The sequence below is a fragment of the Lipophrys pholis genome (assembly GCF_963383615.2).
Source record: "Lipophrys pholis genome assembly, chromosome: 22".
In the NCBI taxonomy this organism is placed as follows: domain Eukaryota; kingdom Metazoa; phylum Chordata; class Actinopteri; order Blenniiformes; family Blenniidae; genus Lipophrys; species Lipophrys pholis.
The window spans coordinates 12,935,452-12,953,197 of NC_137644.1; the positions used below are offsets into that span (position 1 = coordinate 12,935,452).

General features: G+C 44.9%; 1 protein-coding gene across 2 annotated transcripts; it reads right to left on the reverse strand.

Annotated features, from left to right (window-relative positions):
- Positions 1 to 388: 388 nt before the first annotated feature.
- Positions 389 to 17,499, reverse strand: usp15 (ubiquitin specific peptidase 15; the record flags this gene model as incomplete). 2 transcript variants are annotated; one of them, XM_080491745.1, is made up of 22 exons in its annotated part: positions 389 to 896; positions 1,605 to 1,693; positions 2,668 to 2,771; positions 3,115 to 3,264; positions 3,386 to 3,501; positions 3,848 to 3,918; positions 4,104 to 4,385; positions 4,491 to 4,609; positions 4,688 to 4,876; positions 5,287 to 5,381; positions 5,711 to 5,794; positions 5,897 to 6,121; positions 6,260 to 6,418; positions 6,901 to 7,074; positions 7,500 to 7,647; positions 11,544 to 11,633; positions 12,107 to 12,168; positions 13,062 to 13,207; positions 13,997 to 14,123; positions 16,179 to 16,309; positions 16,594 to 16,721; positions 17,392 to 17,499. In XM_080491745.1, the coding sequence occupies 22 exons, from the start codon at positions 17,478 to 17,480 to the stop codon at positions 519 to 521; spliced, it is 3,156 nt and encodes a 1,051-aa protein (XP_080347871.1). In that variant the 3' UTR covers positions 389 to 518. The 2 variants fall into 2 exon arrangements, with proteins under 2 accessions (XP_080347871.1, XP_080347872.1); XM_080491746.1 differs by lacking the exon at positions 11,544 to 11,633 and having other exon boundaries at positions 17,392 to 17,480.
- Positions 17,500 to 17,746: the final 247 nt, after the last annotated feature.

Here is a 17,746-nt window from a genome sequence, read left to right on the forward strand (position 1 = left end):
TTACAAAATCGAGGTGATACTTAAAACGATATGCCAACAATGCATTGCTCTCAAAAAATATAATATGTATATATATATAAAAAAAAAAAAAACAGCAACAGAAAGAAGAAGCAGTGGGAGATTCGCTCCGAATCGATCCCGCGGCGTCGTTCAGGTGAGCGGACGTACAACAAATGGACGTGGCGACACACAGAGTCTCACACACACACACTCACTCACACACGCACGCACACACACACACACGCGCACACACACTCGCACGCAGTGATCCGCCACAGAGGAGGGCCCTGATTTCTGAGAGTTGTGTAACCCGGCAGCTCGTGGTCCCCGCAGTGGCTCCGCCCCTCGAGTGGCTGAGTCCGAGCCGCTGGGTGGGACCGGCGGCGCCCGCCGTCATGCAGTGTGTCCATATGGCTTTGGATGGAAAGATCCCATTCTCTCTCTCTCTCTCTCTCTCTCTCTCTCTCTCTGTCTCTCTCTGTCTCTCGCTCTGTTTCCGTGTATTCCCGTCATTTACATCAGTTGGTTTTCATGGCGACGTCTCGATTAGGTGCCTGTTCCTCCTCCTCCTCCTCTTCGTCGTCGTCCTCCTCCTCCTCCTCTTCGTCCTCCTGCTCGTTGTCGTTTTTCCGCCGCCGGTTCTCGTTGGGGTCCTCCTCGTCGCTCTGAGCCGCCGCGGCGGCCGACGCAGACGCAGATGCAGACGCCCCCTGAGTGGACGAGGTGCTCTTCCTCTCCTGTCTCTCCTCACCTTCGTTCTCCTCCTCCTCTCCCTCCTCTTCCTCCTCCTCCTCCTCCTCCTCCTCCTCCTCCTCCTCCTCGCGGTCCAGGGCGAAGTAGCCGGTGCCTTTCACGGTGTCCTGGCGCTGGTAGAACAGCACGTATCCAGCTTTGGACTGCAGAGACGAATAAATGTCAGACAAAAGACCAAACTCCGTTCACCTTTCCAAGGGAAACGTTTGGAATTCAGCGTCGGATGAGTCGTACAAGAACAGGACGCGTCACGAGCTGTACATTATAACCAACCCCCGGGACCTAGAAATAACGGCTCGTCTTCCCATTCGGGGAAAGTTTCGGGATCAATGTGGTGACAACTCGTCAAAAATGAACAATGAATGAATCCAACTCTCTCGTGTTCGATTCGTCCCGTAACTCTGCAGCTTGAAGTCTTTTTATCAATAAAACTTCTATTTACGTTCTCCGTAAATCGGGTCCAAAAACACTTCATGTGCCGACTTTACAGTAGAAATACTAAAGTAAACAAAACAATTTCAGGAGGCGCTTATAACCAGAGAAATCACAATGAGTGAGATTAACTTTGGGAGGTTATATAAGGCGGACAGAGGTTTCTACTTTTCCTCCCTCGTCTGGCTTCTGTCGCTTCAAACAGCAGTTTAATATTACATAGCGTCGCCGTCTCGCCACAGTTGCCCACCTCTATTGAATCAAATAGTTTGGCAGCGTCGTCGTTAATTCCAGTGAAAGTGAAGATGAAATGCTCTTCGCTCTGTCAAACAGCGGCGCTCTGCGTCCGGCTCAAAGTGCCGCTTGATGAATATACAGTAGGAGCGAAGCCAGTGGCGTTGGCAAATGAGGACACTCACCACGATCTGATCTTCGTTGGCAGGCGACACGCTGCTGTCGTCGTAGTTGTACCACTTGTCGTCGTCTTTGTTCTTGGCATAAGCGGTATCTGAGGAGATTTAACCGGATTAAATGGCGTCAATGGAGGTGAAATTATTCATTAATCAATCGCTGAGTCAACAAAGAAAAAGAGATTGCCGATACACGAATGAGAATAATTATTACTTGGAGAAAAACGCTGCTCAAGTTCAGGCACAATTTTCTTTTTCTTTTTTCACAAAATGTAACGGCAGCACCGTCTCAGTGTTAAATCATGTTCAGCCGTCAAACACATTTTAGTTCAGGAGCCGCATGCAGCTCAATTTACACTCTGAAAGGCCTGAGCGGGAAAATAGTCCCTCAGTAAGCTTCAAATTTGAACTTGAAAGTTTTTCTTTGTTGTGATGAAAACGTCTGTATTTTCACAAAAGCCAAACAATTACAACCAAAACTGACAACAATCTGAACATAAAGTCAAATTGGATGATAAGAGTTCAGTCAAATGTCCTAAAAAAAAAAAGACGTTGATGCACGAACAACAAAACGCCTTTGCTCGACCGATCACAAAAAGACATCTGAAATGCTGCAGGACAGAATCATATGGATTCGCACTCGGATGGTTTTTCTATGTTTGACTGCGTTTTGTTTCGATCACTGAAGAGTTTGTGAGAATAAAACACAATCATACAGTTTGTAAATCCAAAGGCAATCCCTGAAAGCTAAATTCAAAACACAAGTCTGTAAACAATTCTGGCAACGCAACAGTCCAAACCAAATAGAAATTATTATTATTATTTGTTTATTTTTTTTCTCAAACAGCTTGAAGCGCATGAGTTTCTTTTTAAGCGCGGGCCAGACTCCTGCTGTCGGCTGCCTGTGATCCGCTGCTTTTAACAAGGAGCCTCAAACACCGACAGTGACTGATGAGAACATCAAGCTCGTTAGTGAGAAATATGTACATAGCCTCTGAAGAAGCAGCTAAAAGACAGTGACAGTTCTGTGTTGGGAAGTGAGAAGACTATAAATACTGTTAATGTGACTTACAGTGGCCCCCGCCCATCCCGCCGTAGTGGTTTGATACAGCGATGAGGTCGTAGCGACAGGGTCCGGCGTTGGGGTTAATCAAGAATTCAGACATGTCCAGATCTCTGCAGGGAAAAAAAATTGCATTCAATTATAACGTGTAGTTTTCAATCCGTTCACTACTTCAACAAACTAAATACTTTAAAAATGCATCCTTTCAATTTAAAAGACTGATCTTTCCATAGAACAGAGTATATTCATTCATAAAATTGACTATTAAATCTGAAACCACATATCACAGGATGTCACAATAAACTGCATCTGTGTTTGTATTGTGAATCTGCAGCTTCAGCGCCATGTGTGGACGACCCTTTGTGGATTTGCAGGGAAAAACAGAAACAATAGATACGACGCAGTAAAATCTATGTAGGTGATAAAACAGCTTTTTTTTTTCCTCTGGGTGTGTACCTGAGCGGGAAGTCAACGAGCGAGTCCAGCTTGTCCCTCATGTAGCGGCTGTAAGAGAAGCGTTTAAGATGGACCACCAGCACCGGCGGCAGCGACCACAGGTCCAGCTTTTTCGTTGCCTGTTGATGCTGCTTACAGCTTGGACAGTACCTGCGGGAGCAGACACACGGTCATGTTCCCACATGCAGAGCGGGGCTGCCCGTGCTTCGGCGGCTGGCCTCTCAACTTGCTCGTAACTCGTTTTGATGTTGCGACGGAGGGGTTTTCTCACCAGGGGTCCTCGGCTCCCAGTTTCTCCATAGTGGTAAACAGTTCGATGCAGTCCTTCAGCTTGAAAAAAGCCTTTTTCTGAGGTTTGTACTCCATGCTCTCGTGCTTGTTGAAGTCCTGAAATCCAAGTCAGACACTCTTTTCACAACTTTACCACGCTGAACTACACGTAGATGACCTTATTTATCAAATCACTCCTTTCACAACACGTTTCTACATGATTAGGAGATTTTCTACTTCATAGAACCAGTTTGGTGCTTCAATACTGACCAAATATCTACTCATAGAACTGAAAGTATCACTTCAAGCTGCTGCTCTCGTTTGGGTCGCAGTGGTGAATTAAAAAGACATAAAGCTGCCTTTGCTCCACACTGATAAGTAACTGCTAAAAGATCTACCTTGCAACATATAAACTGTAGTGGAGACAGTGTATTCATTAAAAAAAATAAAAAAACAGTTTTACCTCTACAACAGTTTCATCAAAGTATTTCTTCTTGATCTCCGGCTCCCAGTCCAAAGAGAGATACGAGCGGTCTGTTAAACACACAAATCATGTCCGTTTTTTAACATTTGCTTCCCACTATTCGATTCTTCTACTTGTTTTACCTTGACTATCGGTCAGAAAACTAACATATTTCTGTCTTGTTCTATGCGCCAACTAAACTACACTGTACTTCTTGCTTACAACAAACGAATACATTGTACTCAAGATTACCTACCGCTAAGTCGGAGGTGTCCCTCGTCAAAGCGGATCTGCCTCGTGTCCTCCTTGATGAGCGAGAAGTCCGTTTTGCCCATGTTGTTGAACTGGAATGTAAATAGTCTCTTTCTGTTGTGCCCAGCTGTCTGCTGGCCTTTGGTGGAGTTCGTAGGGCCGACCACGCCGTTCTCCAGCTCGTTGTCCCCGCCCACAGAATCCTCCGATTGGCTGTTGTCGTTCTCCGAGGGCAGCTCCTGATCCTGGCTCGACTCGTCGTCCTGCTCGTCGGTCTCCATCTCACCTGGAAGAAGGCAGAAAAAAGCCAAGAGTAAGAAGTTGTCTCTGAACAAACGCTGAATGGTGATAATGAGGGGAAAAAAGAACAATGCTGTGACGGTGCACTCACTTGGCGACCCCTCCTCCAGGACTCCATTAGTGGCATTACCATTGACAGTGTGTTGTTTGGATGGCTGCGTCTCTTCACAGTCCTCCTCATCTTCCTCCACAGAAGATCTCACAAACCGACTGCAAGCACAAAACTCATTCAGAATGGCATCAGGGCAACTTTCACGGAATTCCCTGAGTGTCTGACGGCAAACCTACCAGAGGCGCAGCAGCAGCATGTTGTAGAGTTTGTCTTCACTCAGGGTTCTGGGGACGGCGATGAGGAAAGGCTGTCCGAACAGTGGCGTGCTGGTGTGATTATAACCCGACTGTTTGTACTTTTCCCTCAAATGCACTGGGATTACTACGTGGTCTGTGTCCTCCACTCGGTTTACTGCCACCTCGAAGCTGCAGATTGAAATGTGGAGAATGCAAGTCCATTAATGAAACGGGTATGAACAAGCAGTCCAGTGTCGTTACCGCTCTGGAGGTTGTTTGAGAAGAACACCAACTGCAGATAACTGAGTAACCCGCTGACGAAAAGCTGGAGGAAACCTTCCGATTTCAACCTACAAACCTTAAATCGCTGAACAAACATTATTTTGTATGAATAATGCAAAAACAGGAGGTGATCCCTCTTCAAGAACTAAAGCTGGCTGATCCTCAGTAAGGCTGAAATTTATTTAATCACTTCATGAATAATGACTAAAACTTTCGATTATTGGGAAAAACCTTACGAGCCAGCAATTTGCCTACAGTTCGGTTATCATGATTTCAGTAACGTGACGATCAGAGAAGAAATAACCGACGACACTCACACATAGATGTCGTCTCGTTCCATGATGCTGCTGAGGTTTTCGTTGGTGGCAAAGATTCGGTGGAAGCGGTGATTGTAGATATCGGTCACAATCATCTGGAAGCCAAGAGACGATCAGAAATGGTTAACAGACATAAATAAAAACAGATCGCTCAATGAAATATATTCATGCTGGAACAAACATAAATGCTTGTCAGGATACGTTGATGATTTAGAGTCTCTTTCTGCTTTTTGTTATCCTCCCATAATTCACATGAAAAAGATGCGATCTAACTCGCTCGCTGCTGCAGCTTTGGAGGAGACAGTTGAAAAGGGACTGGACTATTTTGGGTTGTACTGTCCAAGGAGTTGTCAGCATCATAAGTGTGATGGCTCACAATAGGCCGAGTTATTGCACAGAGCGGAGCCGACTGTGAGGTTTATACCTTTTCAGCAGGGACTCCAGACAGGGTGGAGAGGGAGGTACACAGGTCAGAGATGTAGCCCACCTTTGGAACCGTCAGCTTGTACTGCAATAACAACAAAACAGAAGAAGACTACTGCTCACTGTGTTCCCACAACATCATTGTGTCAAAGTTCTAAGCATGGTAACTGGAGCAGTCGGTAATTACCTGTGTGGGTTTGGCCAGAGGATCCAGTCTGACTAAGTAAACCTCTAACGTCCGCTCCTTCTTCATGGGAAGTGGAAGGGTCAAGTAGCAGAACGGATCGAAGGTCACCGAGATCTTGGCGCACACAGGACACACTAGAGTGGACTTGAACAGGCCGTGGAAGATGTCCACGATGATGGAGTCATTTCTTTTAATGTGGTTCTCCCACGCTTCTTCTGCGACAACCTGGAAGTGACCGCAGAACAAAAACTAATCGTTAAAAGTGAGAGCAAACGTGACGTCTTAAAATGTAAACATTTCAATAATCATTGCCTTTACTAAGACTCTGTTTTATACCAAAACCCATCAGCTGTTGGTTCTCACCTTATCAGGTCGCCCATTAGCATCCTTAAGCTGGATGTAGGGCTTCTTCCTGATGCGGTTCAAATCCTCGTGAAGGCCGTCAAGAAGGAAAGCCAGAAGCTCATGCGAGTCCTGCTGCTGGTAGCCTGAGAACTGGGGTGCGAAGCGGCCCACCTGGGTCTTTTTGGTAAAAAAAAACACACAATTGTATCAGTTTTTTCTTTTAAATTCCAATGCAAAAGAAAAGCAGAAGGCAAAAAGGAAAAAATGTAGATGTGCATTTTGCCTCCTAAAAAATGTGAAAAGGACTAAATCCATTTTTGTTCTCTTCTAAATATATTTGTTTACTTGTGCAGCATTTCCTATAAATACAATCTTCACAATAGTTACCTATTTAACCTTTAGATCCAATAAAGTTCTATACATTCATTCAGGATGATTTATTACCAGCTTATGACACGTTGCAGATTTGCACAGTGTGGCTGCTCCACAAACAACCCGGTGCTATGCAGTCAGACCGCTCAGGTCAACTTGTCAAAACCGAGAATAATGACGGCAAACATTCCCTCCAAAGTATACAAGTCTGCAGGGAACATGCAGCAGAAGAAAAAAAAAAAAGCTGTTTTCACATTTCTACATTATTTCCCCATGTAATAAATCACCTTGAAAGGCCTTGGTGTGACGTAGCTGAATTTGCCCGACCACAGCTGCTTAATAAGCTCGGCGTAGGCTCTGGCAATCTCCCCCTTCATGCCCAGCGGGTTGTCCTCATTCAGCTCGTCTGTGTACTTGTCTTTAAGGAAGTACTCCGTGAGTGGAGGGATATTGCTTAAACACTGAGACAAAAGAGGTATAAAAAAAAAAGAGAGAGAAGAAGAAGATCAGCTGGATTCAGGTCACTCATAAATCAGACATTTCAGACATTTATGCCACCGCTGCCTTGACATTTAAGTATGAATACAGATTGGTAACTAGATTAAAAAGATGGTTTAGTGATGCAAGAGGATAAACAGATTACAGAAAAAATATTAAAACTCCATGGCATGAAAGTTAATGTTAGTTTCCTTTTTTTCTCACTGCTATCTCAGTATCTCCATGGGCAAACTGCACAATTAGAACACATGTAAACTTTGTGCAAAGTCCATTCGTACGTTCCAACGTCACTTATTCCAATTCTTGCGAGCTCACTACATAAAGCTTGAGGTTTAAACGAGTCGATATGACTCTCCAAAGATGCTGACGCTGCCTAGTCGCTTGTTACCTGCACAGCAGAGTTCATGAAACAGGTGTTGCCCAGATTGGAGAGTCCACAGAGGCCTGACCGCTCGCTCGGCCTACTCTGGTCGGAGTAGTCATAGCTGTTGCTGTAGGGGTGGTAGGACGGTAAGCTGTAGCTCGAGTTCTTCACACTGCGTAGCCAAACAAAAACACAAACACAAGGACGGGTTAGACAGGGAAGTAAAAGTAATGAATCTAGTAAACAGCACTATGACATGAATACATATGCATAGAAAGTGAACCATTTACTTTCAAAACAGTAAAAAGACTAAAACAAGAAGACAGCTGCAGATTTTACTGATACTCTCATCCACCCCATAAAAAAAAAAAAAATGATTGCTGCTGTTAAGGAGTGTTTTTAAGTCCTGGTCATTTTGGTGCAGCTCCCCAACATTTTTAATCCATTCGCAGTCCCCTCGACCTGATTCGGGTGTGTGCTTTGGCACTGAAACATCCGATACAGATGTGTATAATCCTGATCCAAGTTTTTAACATCTACCTCCACCAACACACCTGATTGTAATGAGCGGCGTGTTTTTTTTTTTAGATTGTGATGGCATTAGCAATCAGACTCAGGTGTGCTGGTGCAGAGGAACATCAAAAACATGCAGGTCTGTCGTCCCCAGGAATTGAAACTTCTGCAGATGAAGGGCAGTTGTACCTCAGCACCAAGATTAGAAAAAGCTACTGCATATAATCAATAGAAGCTTTAAGGTAGGCCTCCCCAAACTGCAGTTATCAGCAGACCTCTGGGGAACAGGCAAAGCAGAGTTGGTAGTTTCTGGCTCCCACTGGTCAAGAGAAACCGCAGTAATGGTGTTGGGGGTAGTGGCCTCGCAGTTCAGCACACGGTGGTCCACCCTCCTGCTATCCAACTCCACCGCCTCAGGCCTCAGGCACCACCAGCAACACAGGAGCATGACATCTCAGCTCCACCCCGGCCCACATGTCCGCGCGAAACTACGCGACCAGCAGCCTGGATGAGGTTCAGTGAGGTCGCATTTGAAGTTCAGTTTTAAAGAAGGTTGTAAGCAAAGTCCAAAGTCTCCACAGTTCAGTCCAGGTGAGTTATCCTCACCCAATCCGGCAAGAGTTTCAATTTAGTCCCAATGAAGTTCAGGCCTAAATTTGACTTTTTGTAAGTCCAGCTCAGGCCAACACACATACCGAGGAATTCATAAAAACACACGTGCATAATCTTTCTTAAAGCTAAGTCAGCAGCTCGCCTCTTCTTTTCTCGCCCCTTCTTCTTTTTCGAGCTCGGCCGCTGGTCATCTTGTTATCCTCTCCGCCTCGGATCCCTTCCCCCTGTCCTATGCTGTCCTGTCCTGTCCTCTGCTCCTCCCTCTGGCCTGCCTGCTGCTCTCTGCCGCTCTACGGCTACCAGCAGATATTTATAGCAGCGACAGCAGCAAGGATGCTCAAGACTACTGCTACTGAAGCTAGAGGTGCACAGAGAGAGAAAGAGGGAGGGAGGGAGGTAGAAGCAGAGAGAATGGGGGGGAGGGGCAGACAGTTTGAGGGGTGGGGGGGGCTGACAGAAGAGGATGGGGATGGAGGGAGCAGCTGATCCACTGCATCCAGCTGAGGCTGCAGTATTCACAGACCCGGCTCTCTCAGTATCTCTCGCATAAACATTAACATGTTATGCCGACACATCATTTATTCCCTTATCTTGTAGTGCCACACGCATTCAACTGTGTTTTCCCTCACTGCGACACACTAACACACAAATTTCTTTCCCTCCGTTGCTGTTAAAAATGCACCCAATGACACTCTAAGCAAGTGTCCTGAGTAAATCACACTTTGACTGTCCCACCCTCCTCCTCTTTAATATGCCATGGCGGTCTGCATGTGCGCTTTAAAAAGGGGAGGCTCTAAATAAATAAAGTAAAACCCAGGGAAGGGGTTGGTCTTATCACAGAGGGCAGTGTGCGTAGAGGCGGGCGATGAGGAGCGGGAGCAGATGAAATGCATTCTGAAGGTCACTTACAACTGCGCAACCTGTGCATGGCAATGAGCTCGGGGGAGAGAGGTAGACGGAGCATCAGATATGAAGAGCCAGAGGGGAAAAAAGGATCAGAATCAGGAGACGCCACCTCCAAGTCTGTGACACTTAACTGCTGTTACAAAGCGTCGCTACCACAGCTCAACAGACGGTGCCGAAACCGCAAAATCAAAAAGACAAGTGTTATGTAATATGGGAACACTTCATATGAGGAGGGGGGGAAAAAAATGCAGCTGCATGCATAATTCAAAGGAAAAGACGGCACCAGCACTAGAGTGAATCAGGGACAGGGGAGCTGCTGGGACCGAGGCTCCAATTTCCCCGAACTCACCCACTTTATTCATTCCACCATCGACCAATACTACGCAGAGGAAGATGCAACTGCTGTAACACTGAGCTGTCGGATGGAAATGTGGAACTTCAGTTCAAGACGACCTTTAAATATTCTGAGTGAATCTGCCTTCTACTGTAGAGCCACTGATCATCAGGGGAGAAAAAAAAAAAAAAAGCTGATTTCCCTCAATATCGATTCTTGGGTGGCCCGAGCTTGGGGCTACTTCTGCATTCCAACAGTATTAACAAATGCGACAGCGTCTATAGCCAAGAAACAAACACACACACACACACGCACACACTCACTCAAAGAGACAGACACACTCCTGCATGCGGTAAATCACACACATTAGGTGGAAGCAGGGAAGAGTGAAGTCTTATAGGACAGCAGAGGGAGTACAGCTCCACCCCACAGCGAAGCAGTGCTCTCTTGCAACATGGCTGACAGCAACGCTCCCAAATTGCAGTAAATCAAAAGGTTGTCAAACACTTCAGAAACAGAATGAGAAAAGATAACATCTAAATATATTCCTGCACAAGAGCTGAATGACTGAGCATATGCTGAGATTTAGTTATTCACAGAGGTATCTGCTGGTTTTACATAAGGACACTGAGATACCAGAACAATGAATCTGGTCCGGAGAAACCGGTGATGAAGCTGAAGACGTACGTGGTCAAACCGTATGACGGTTCAGCTTAAGTCATCATCAAACAGGAAATGGAATAAGAATGGAAATTGTTAAATTTATGGATTCTTTCCTTTTATTTGGGGATCAACTGGCACCAGACACATGACGGAGGGAGTTTGGCCTGTGTAACCATAAAGCTGAAGGTCATTGAAAGACTTTGCGCTTACCTACAATATTTCTAAAACTCTTGAACGTGGGTGTTTTTGTGGGGTCAAAATCTTGAATACATTTTTATGTTACCTATAAACTCCCAACATATGTACATCTGCATTTAATCGTCCAAAAGTTGGACCAATGAGATATGTTTGATGAATTATGTTTAATTTAGTTTAGACTCATTTGGATCAATTAATGAACTTTACCAAAACAATAAAAGGTGGATACAAATGGCAAGAAAAATTATTTTTTAGTCTTACAAGGTTAATACAAGCTGCAGGAAATATTTTCTTGCCAAGTATGTAGAGGCTTTAAGTCATTCTGAATACAGCTGAAGATAACGGAAACAGACCAACATCATGCAACTCTTGCTCAGCGTCACCGATTTAAAAATCTGATGGAAGGAACCACTTCTAGAGAGCACTGCTGTCAATACAGGCAATTCAAAAAGATCGATCCCACGTAAACTCCGACCCCCTCCATGCAGTCAGCTCCTGCAGCTGAGTCCGCATCATCAGGAGATCGCTTAAACTCACAGCCAGAGATAGACCTTCATCTATGTTTGATGAACTTTATGGTGCCATGCTGTAAACCGCTTCACCAAGTATGACTGAAACGTGGAATGAATGCAAATGGTGCTGAAACGGAGCTCAGACAAAATCTACAAACTGAAATTGCATCATTTTGCCGAAACATTTCATCCAACTTCATGGGCCGAAACAACTGGAATTTTTCAGCCAGGTTTACAGGGAGGCCTGCTGTGTTAAACCTCGGGCTCCATCTCTGGCTGTTGGCATTCAAACCCCACCCCTCGGCTATTCAACCCACAACTACTCCTTACTTCCTGCTGTTGAAGCTGCTGTTATGATTGTTTGTGAGAGATGAAGGCGAGATCTTTGGCAAAGCAGAGAGATTGGAAGCACCAGATGACCTTCAAAAGATAAAGAATAGATCATGAGTTAGAATAGAAAATAAAAGAGCTGTTCCAGCAGGTGTGTGAGTGTCAAATCAAACTGGAATGAGATAAAATAAACGGAGTGGCATGTCAGCAACAAAAGGTCGAGCAAAAAGACTGAGGAGAAGTTGTAGAGGGACGAGACTTTCGAGGATGCTGCAGTGACATAGCAGAAAAACTCTGATAGCTACACATTCAATGCTGCTATTTCCAATGGCATGAAGGGAAAGGGGCGCTACATCCCATGTTACTTTACCCCCCCCCACACACACACATACCACATGCAGTCCTACGCATTTAGGTATTACACTGCATGGGTGTAATCTTGTGGAAATTCGGTAGTAAAACAGTGGTGTTTGAGCAGTGTGGAAATTGAATTCCAGGTCTGTGGCGATAACTCCTGCGACTCAACAGAGAAATACAAGCCAGGGGATGTGCTTTTCACTCACTTGGGTGCCGTGGAGCCTCGAGGCCATGAGCCATCCTCATTCTTCTGCTCTATAACAAGAACCTGCAGGAGAGAGAAAAGAGGACTCCATCTGCTTCTTTAACGAAAAAAACCTGTTTGTATCCCATTGTCTGATGTACAGAAACTGAACACGGCTTTTTTTTGAAAGAGTTCCATTTAGTTTCTATATATATATATATATATATATATATTCTGAGTTTAATGAATGACACATTTACAGAAAACACATTGACATGTCGATGGAAGGTTCAGGTTCAATCATACTGCGGTTGTTTCTAATAGGGAAGGACAGGGAGCTGGATGGATGTTATCTGCTGTAACACGGAGGGAGGATTTGTCCGATGCTCGTCGATCTGGTGAAACAATGGGTTGATTCTGTGATCTCCACACAGCCAGGTGTCTAAATTAATCCGCACAGAGCCAGGTGGATGCCCGGACGTACATGCACATTTTAAGCAGCTTACAAAGTGCAGCTGAGTGGAAGACTTGGAAGACTACTGGTGGCTGCTTGACAGTCAGCGACTGCACCGAGTCTCGAAAAACCTGATTTAAATATTCCAAGTTTAATTCTGAAATTTTTTGAGTTTTTCTATTTCAACCTGCTCATATCAGGGTATTTCTATATGTAGACAGTAATAACAAAATAATAAAGACTTTAACAGTAAAGCAAAGGAGAAAATCATCACAAATGCCAAGAGCATTGAGTTTTTGTTGCCTGAGAAGGATGTTCACCGATTGCAGATTGAGACAAGGCAGATAGGGAGAGGTTTCCTTGACCTCCACTCAGATACATTTAGTTTTCATTCATTGCCAGTCACATTTTCAGTGTTGAGCTTTGGAGTCAACATTGCATTTTGCCTTCACTTACTATGTGCTTTTTTTGGTCATCCACAAAGCTATAACATTGTGTCAGGTGAGATTACTAAAGGTCCTACCTGTCCTTGGTAGAGGCCGGCGTCCTGGATGGTGCTGTCAGGTTTGTTGAGAGGCTCAAACGTGTTGCTCATGTACCTGTTCCACAGCCGGGTCTCCTTCTCATCGGGGATGCTGAACAGCTTCCTCATTTCCTTCTCAATCATGTCTGCAAATTATCAGCAGACATATCAGTGTCATGTCCAGAGCACTGTGGAACCCATGAAGGTATGGTACGAAAAGATAAGCCACATTTTAACAACAAAGGACGAGTTTATCACTGAGAACCTTTATTGTTCTCTTTGAATGGCAACCTGTGTAGGGAAATCAAGTTTCATGAGAAGTATCTGGCAAATCCTATTACTTTAATCCACTTTAGTTCAGAGGGCACACATGCAGCCATGTTTCATATCAGTTGAGCCAATTGGGGAAAAAACCGATAAAGCAACCTTTAAATATGGATAAGTTTATGTACGTTTAATGAACTTTTGGGGGGAAAGGAATTTTGTTAGCAAGTTTGGAAAATTAGGAATAGTTATATTTAATTGAAAAATTGTAGTTAATGCTTTCTATGTCATTTCTCACACTTTAGAATTTCAGCATGTAGGCCGGAATGGAGCATTTGGTTGGCCAGGTTTAGCTCACGTGCCAAATGTCCAAAACCCTTGAATTAGAGGGTCAGATAGTGCCAATAAATGTCTCTAAAACACTAAGTAGTGTAAAACGTTATTCAGACGACACTTTAGTAATAAAAGCAGTATGGATAATTTATACAGGGGGATAATCCATCATCCATATAGCTTTTCTGTACAGAATGGCAGCTACACACAAAATATATGGAGTAGTTTACAGAACAAAAACACTTAAATTGTACAATTTGAAAATTGAAACCCTACATTGGGAACTAAATGCAATTGAATTGCTTCCAGTTCATGTGAGGCGACTCCCTCGTACGTACCTATTGTGTCAGCTTTACTGAAGCGTCTGGTGATGACATTGTCCATGTTGCTGTCTTCGCAGAGCTTCAGCTCTGTCAGGTACACCTCCACCTTGCAGTGCTTCACAAACATACCCTGTTCCACCACCTGCAACAACAATGCCACATTAAAAACTGTTCATATTAATTTCATCTAACCAAGTATTTCTTCAGTCACCTTTACAAAACACACATGGGTAACTGAAAAGTACATCCAACAAAACATTTTTTTTATTACTTTATAAACAATAAAAGGTACAGATTCCATGAAAGTACAGGCTGTGTTCTGGACAAAGTCAAAGATAGGTCTCTGCTGCCCCCTGTTTTACTTGTACAAGCCTCAATGTGAGATGACAGCACAGGCTCTTGTTGGTCCAGACCAAAAAAAAAAAAAAAAAAAAAAAAACTCTCAGCCAAACAAACACCTTTAGGTTTCCATTTCCCAGATTTAAGTTTCATTGCAAAAACAAAACTGTAACATCAAGTTGTGGGTTGAGCTAGTTTCTCTTTCAATGGGAAAACAAAAGTAGCGACCGCTGCCCTGCTTGTCACTCGTCTAGTGTCCCGATAGGAACAGAGTCAGAGTGAAGTGCCTAAATTAGCAGCACCTCGTGGAAACAGCTGAGGGGTCTCGGCCTATTTATTTCGCCGCTGAGCCCCTCCAACACACATGTATACAAGCAGTAGCAATTTCACAAATGTCCCAGAGAACTGTGACCGTCATGCACACAGGGCTTCCGATTTACCGTACACCCCTCCCTAACCCCAAAAAAACAAATTTACCGGTGGGCCAGTGATGCCCCTCAGTACAACACTCATGTGTTTCTAGGCTCAGAGCAAAAGTCCAACTCGTCGGCAAACTCGATAGCAGAATTTCTCGAATCAAAGCCGAGTCAGAACCGTCACCCCACCCACACCCCCTCCTCCCATACTGGCTATGCTCTCACAAGCTTTCACGCTGCTTCTCTCAGAGTGACCTCAGCCGGCATTCCTCCACTTCAAAAAACAAGGACGTAGGCGCACTCCGCCACTGTTGGCAAGCAGACCAAAAGAGGACTGCATAAGGAACCGTAGCGGCGAGTCGCTACAATCCTAAATCCTTTTTATAATCGATCGTTAACCCCCCCCCCCCCGCCCCACACTCCCCAGGCTGTCAAACAGAAGCAAAGACATGAAGTAAGAGAAAAACTAATAATGAACCTCCTGCATGTTGTGTCTCGCAGATCGCTCCATGTAGCTTTTCAGTCATCTAGAACGTTGCCTGAAAATAGAAACCCTGCCGCCACCCGATACATCCCGAGACATACATGGCAAAAGGGGAGGGTCAATAAAAGGGGGAGAAAGAACGAGAGAGAGAATGATTGAAACGGAAGGGGAAGAGGAACCTCTTCCAGCAGCCATAATGCAATGACTGGCAAGATTTGAAATGGGGGGCTTGATATGGCCGACCCTGCTAAGTTGGAGCTGACAACATGAAAACTTTTTCACAGATGGGAGTTACTTCAAACTCAACAATCTTAAAATAAATAACTGCAGTTTGAGACTGGAATGTCTTTGTTGACCCCGGCTAGCTCAGTTGGTAGAGCATGAGACTCGCAATCTCAAGGTAGTGGGTTCATGTCCCACGCCAGGCGCCACCTTCCTGTGGGCTCACCACTCGCAGGAAAGGTTCTTAATCGGTGCAATGTGATCTGGGTGACAGTGCTCAGACTGCCACCCCCGTGATCTGGAAACGGATAAGCGGGAGAAAATGGATGGATGGATGTCTTGACAGTTGACAGTCCACCATCACTGTCACTTATTTTTAATGACATATAAATATCCCATTCATAAGACCTATGTTGTGTAGTTTCCCCAGAGTATCTTTGCCGATCTGACTGATCTACAAGTTCAACTTTTCAATCCAAACTTCGCTACTTGCAGCATGCAGGCAAACATGACAAAGTGTTACAAATTGTTGTACCCAAGACTTTCTTATCATGACATTTAAAATAATCATCACAGGCTCAACTCCCTTTTTAAAACTGTCTTCTACATCTTGCATATTATAAAATAACACTATTAGGGAGAACATGTTCTGCACATGACACAATGCACACCATAGCCACAAATATTGTCACAAAAAAACATATTAAATCCCTTTAGGTAATATCTGAACGCTTACCTTACGAGCGATTGGCTCCTGCCCCTCTGACAGCCCATACCAGCTGACAAGTTTATTCCAGCCTTCTGTCGGAACAAGGATGTAGTCCAACTCATCAATGAGGTGCTCCTTGATTGCCAAGACGTCCCCATCTAAATGATGGAGAAAGAGTAGGGAGTTACAAAGTGCATTCAATAGGTTACGACTTACACCACTGACTCTGCTCTGACTGTCTCAAACGACACAAAACACACAAAGAAAATGCTGGAGCGCTTTCTATGAATCCCCACTCCCAAAAGGGCAACTCAATAGAGTAAACAAACAATGCTCGGGGTTTGTTTTTTTTCCCTCTTCACTCTGTTGCTACTTCCAGAAAAAGAAGCCCACGTTACGACATTATTTCAAGTTGACTAGAATGAACCAGTAGTAATCTTACCTCTGAGAAGACCAGAGTTATCAACTGGACCTGGGTAGACATTCTGATCACCCATCTGGTATTTGTCCCAACTGTCAAATCCCACATATTTCTTCCACTGCTTGAACCAGTGACTATCCACAAGGTACCTGTGAAGAAGGAATCCGGAATCATATCAGCTGACAGGTTGACCAAAGGTTGTGAGAAGTTTTCAGGTAGAAAAACAATCTACTGTACTGTCATCAAATGGGACTCAGGGAGGCAAACGTTTACAAACTGACATATGTAACAAACGTTTACAAACTGACATATGTAACTTTAGCTTCCCTGACACCGAGTTGAGTTCAGGTTGCTACAAGCCTAGCCAGCTGGCTCTACGATTTTGACAGGTGGTTCTTTTCCGACTCCGCCCTGCTGAAGTCGACGGATGAACCCGCTGACTGGCGGACCACTCGGAGCGTCGGTTAACTAGCCACATAGCCGTTAGCACGCTAACTGGCCAGAGCAGTGGAGCCTCAATAGCGTGTCATCGGAGTAAAAGTGAGTAACTATTGAGATAGCAGCGAATATATCCATCAGGGTAGAACTCACAGAGTAGATATGGGGGCTCAAGGTTTATCACAAAAGTCTACCAGTTGGTGTTAGCTTTAGCGCCGCTAGCCTGCCGAGCTGTCACACATGAAGCTGACAGGCTACCGATAGCTAGCTGAGACCGGACTGTCAACACGGCCCGTCCGCCGGCCTTTCTCACTGACAGCCTCGGCAAAGCCGGCCGACAGCCGCGCCGCATCTTTTGGCGGAATTCAGCTCGGCCCTCACCATGTGTCTCCCTTTCTCAGCTGTGTTTTCAGCAGCGCCGCGACCTCCCCTCTCTGGGTATCCAGATCCGCCGCTCCTCCTTCCGCCATCTTTCCTCAGACATCACCCGCTGCATGCTGGGAAAGCGCGGGGCGTTACCGAGCTACGTACTGCGTGACGCCGCCGCCGCGGCCAATCAGCGGTGAGCTCGCGGGCCAAGAGGAGCGTGACACCCAGTGGTGGAAAAAACTTCCAGAAAATGCTGAAAATTGCTCCATCATTGTGGCTGCCACTCACCAAATCACTGCCCCTGTCAAACATGTTGTATGATCTTACAATAGCACTGAGAGTTGAACACTAGATACAACAAAATCAT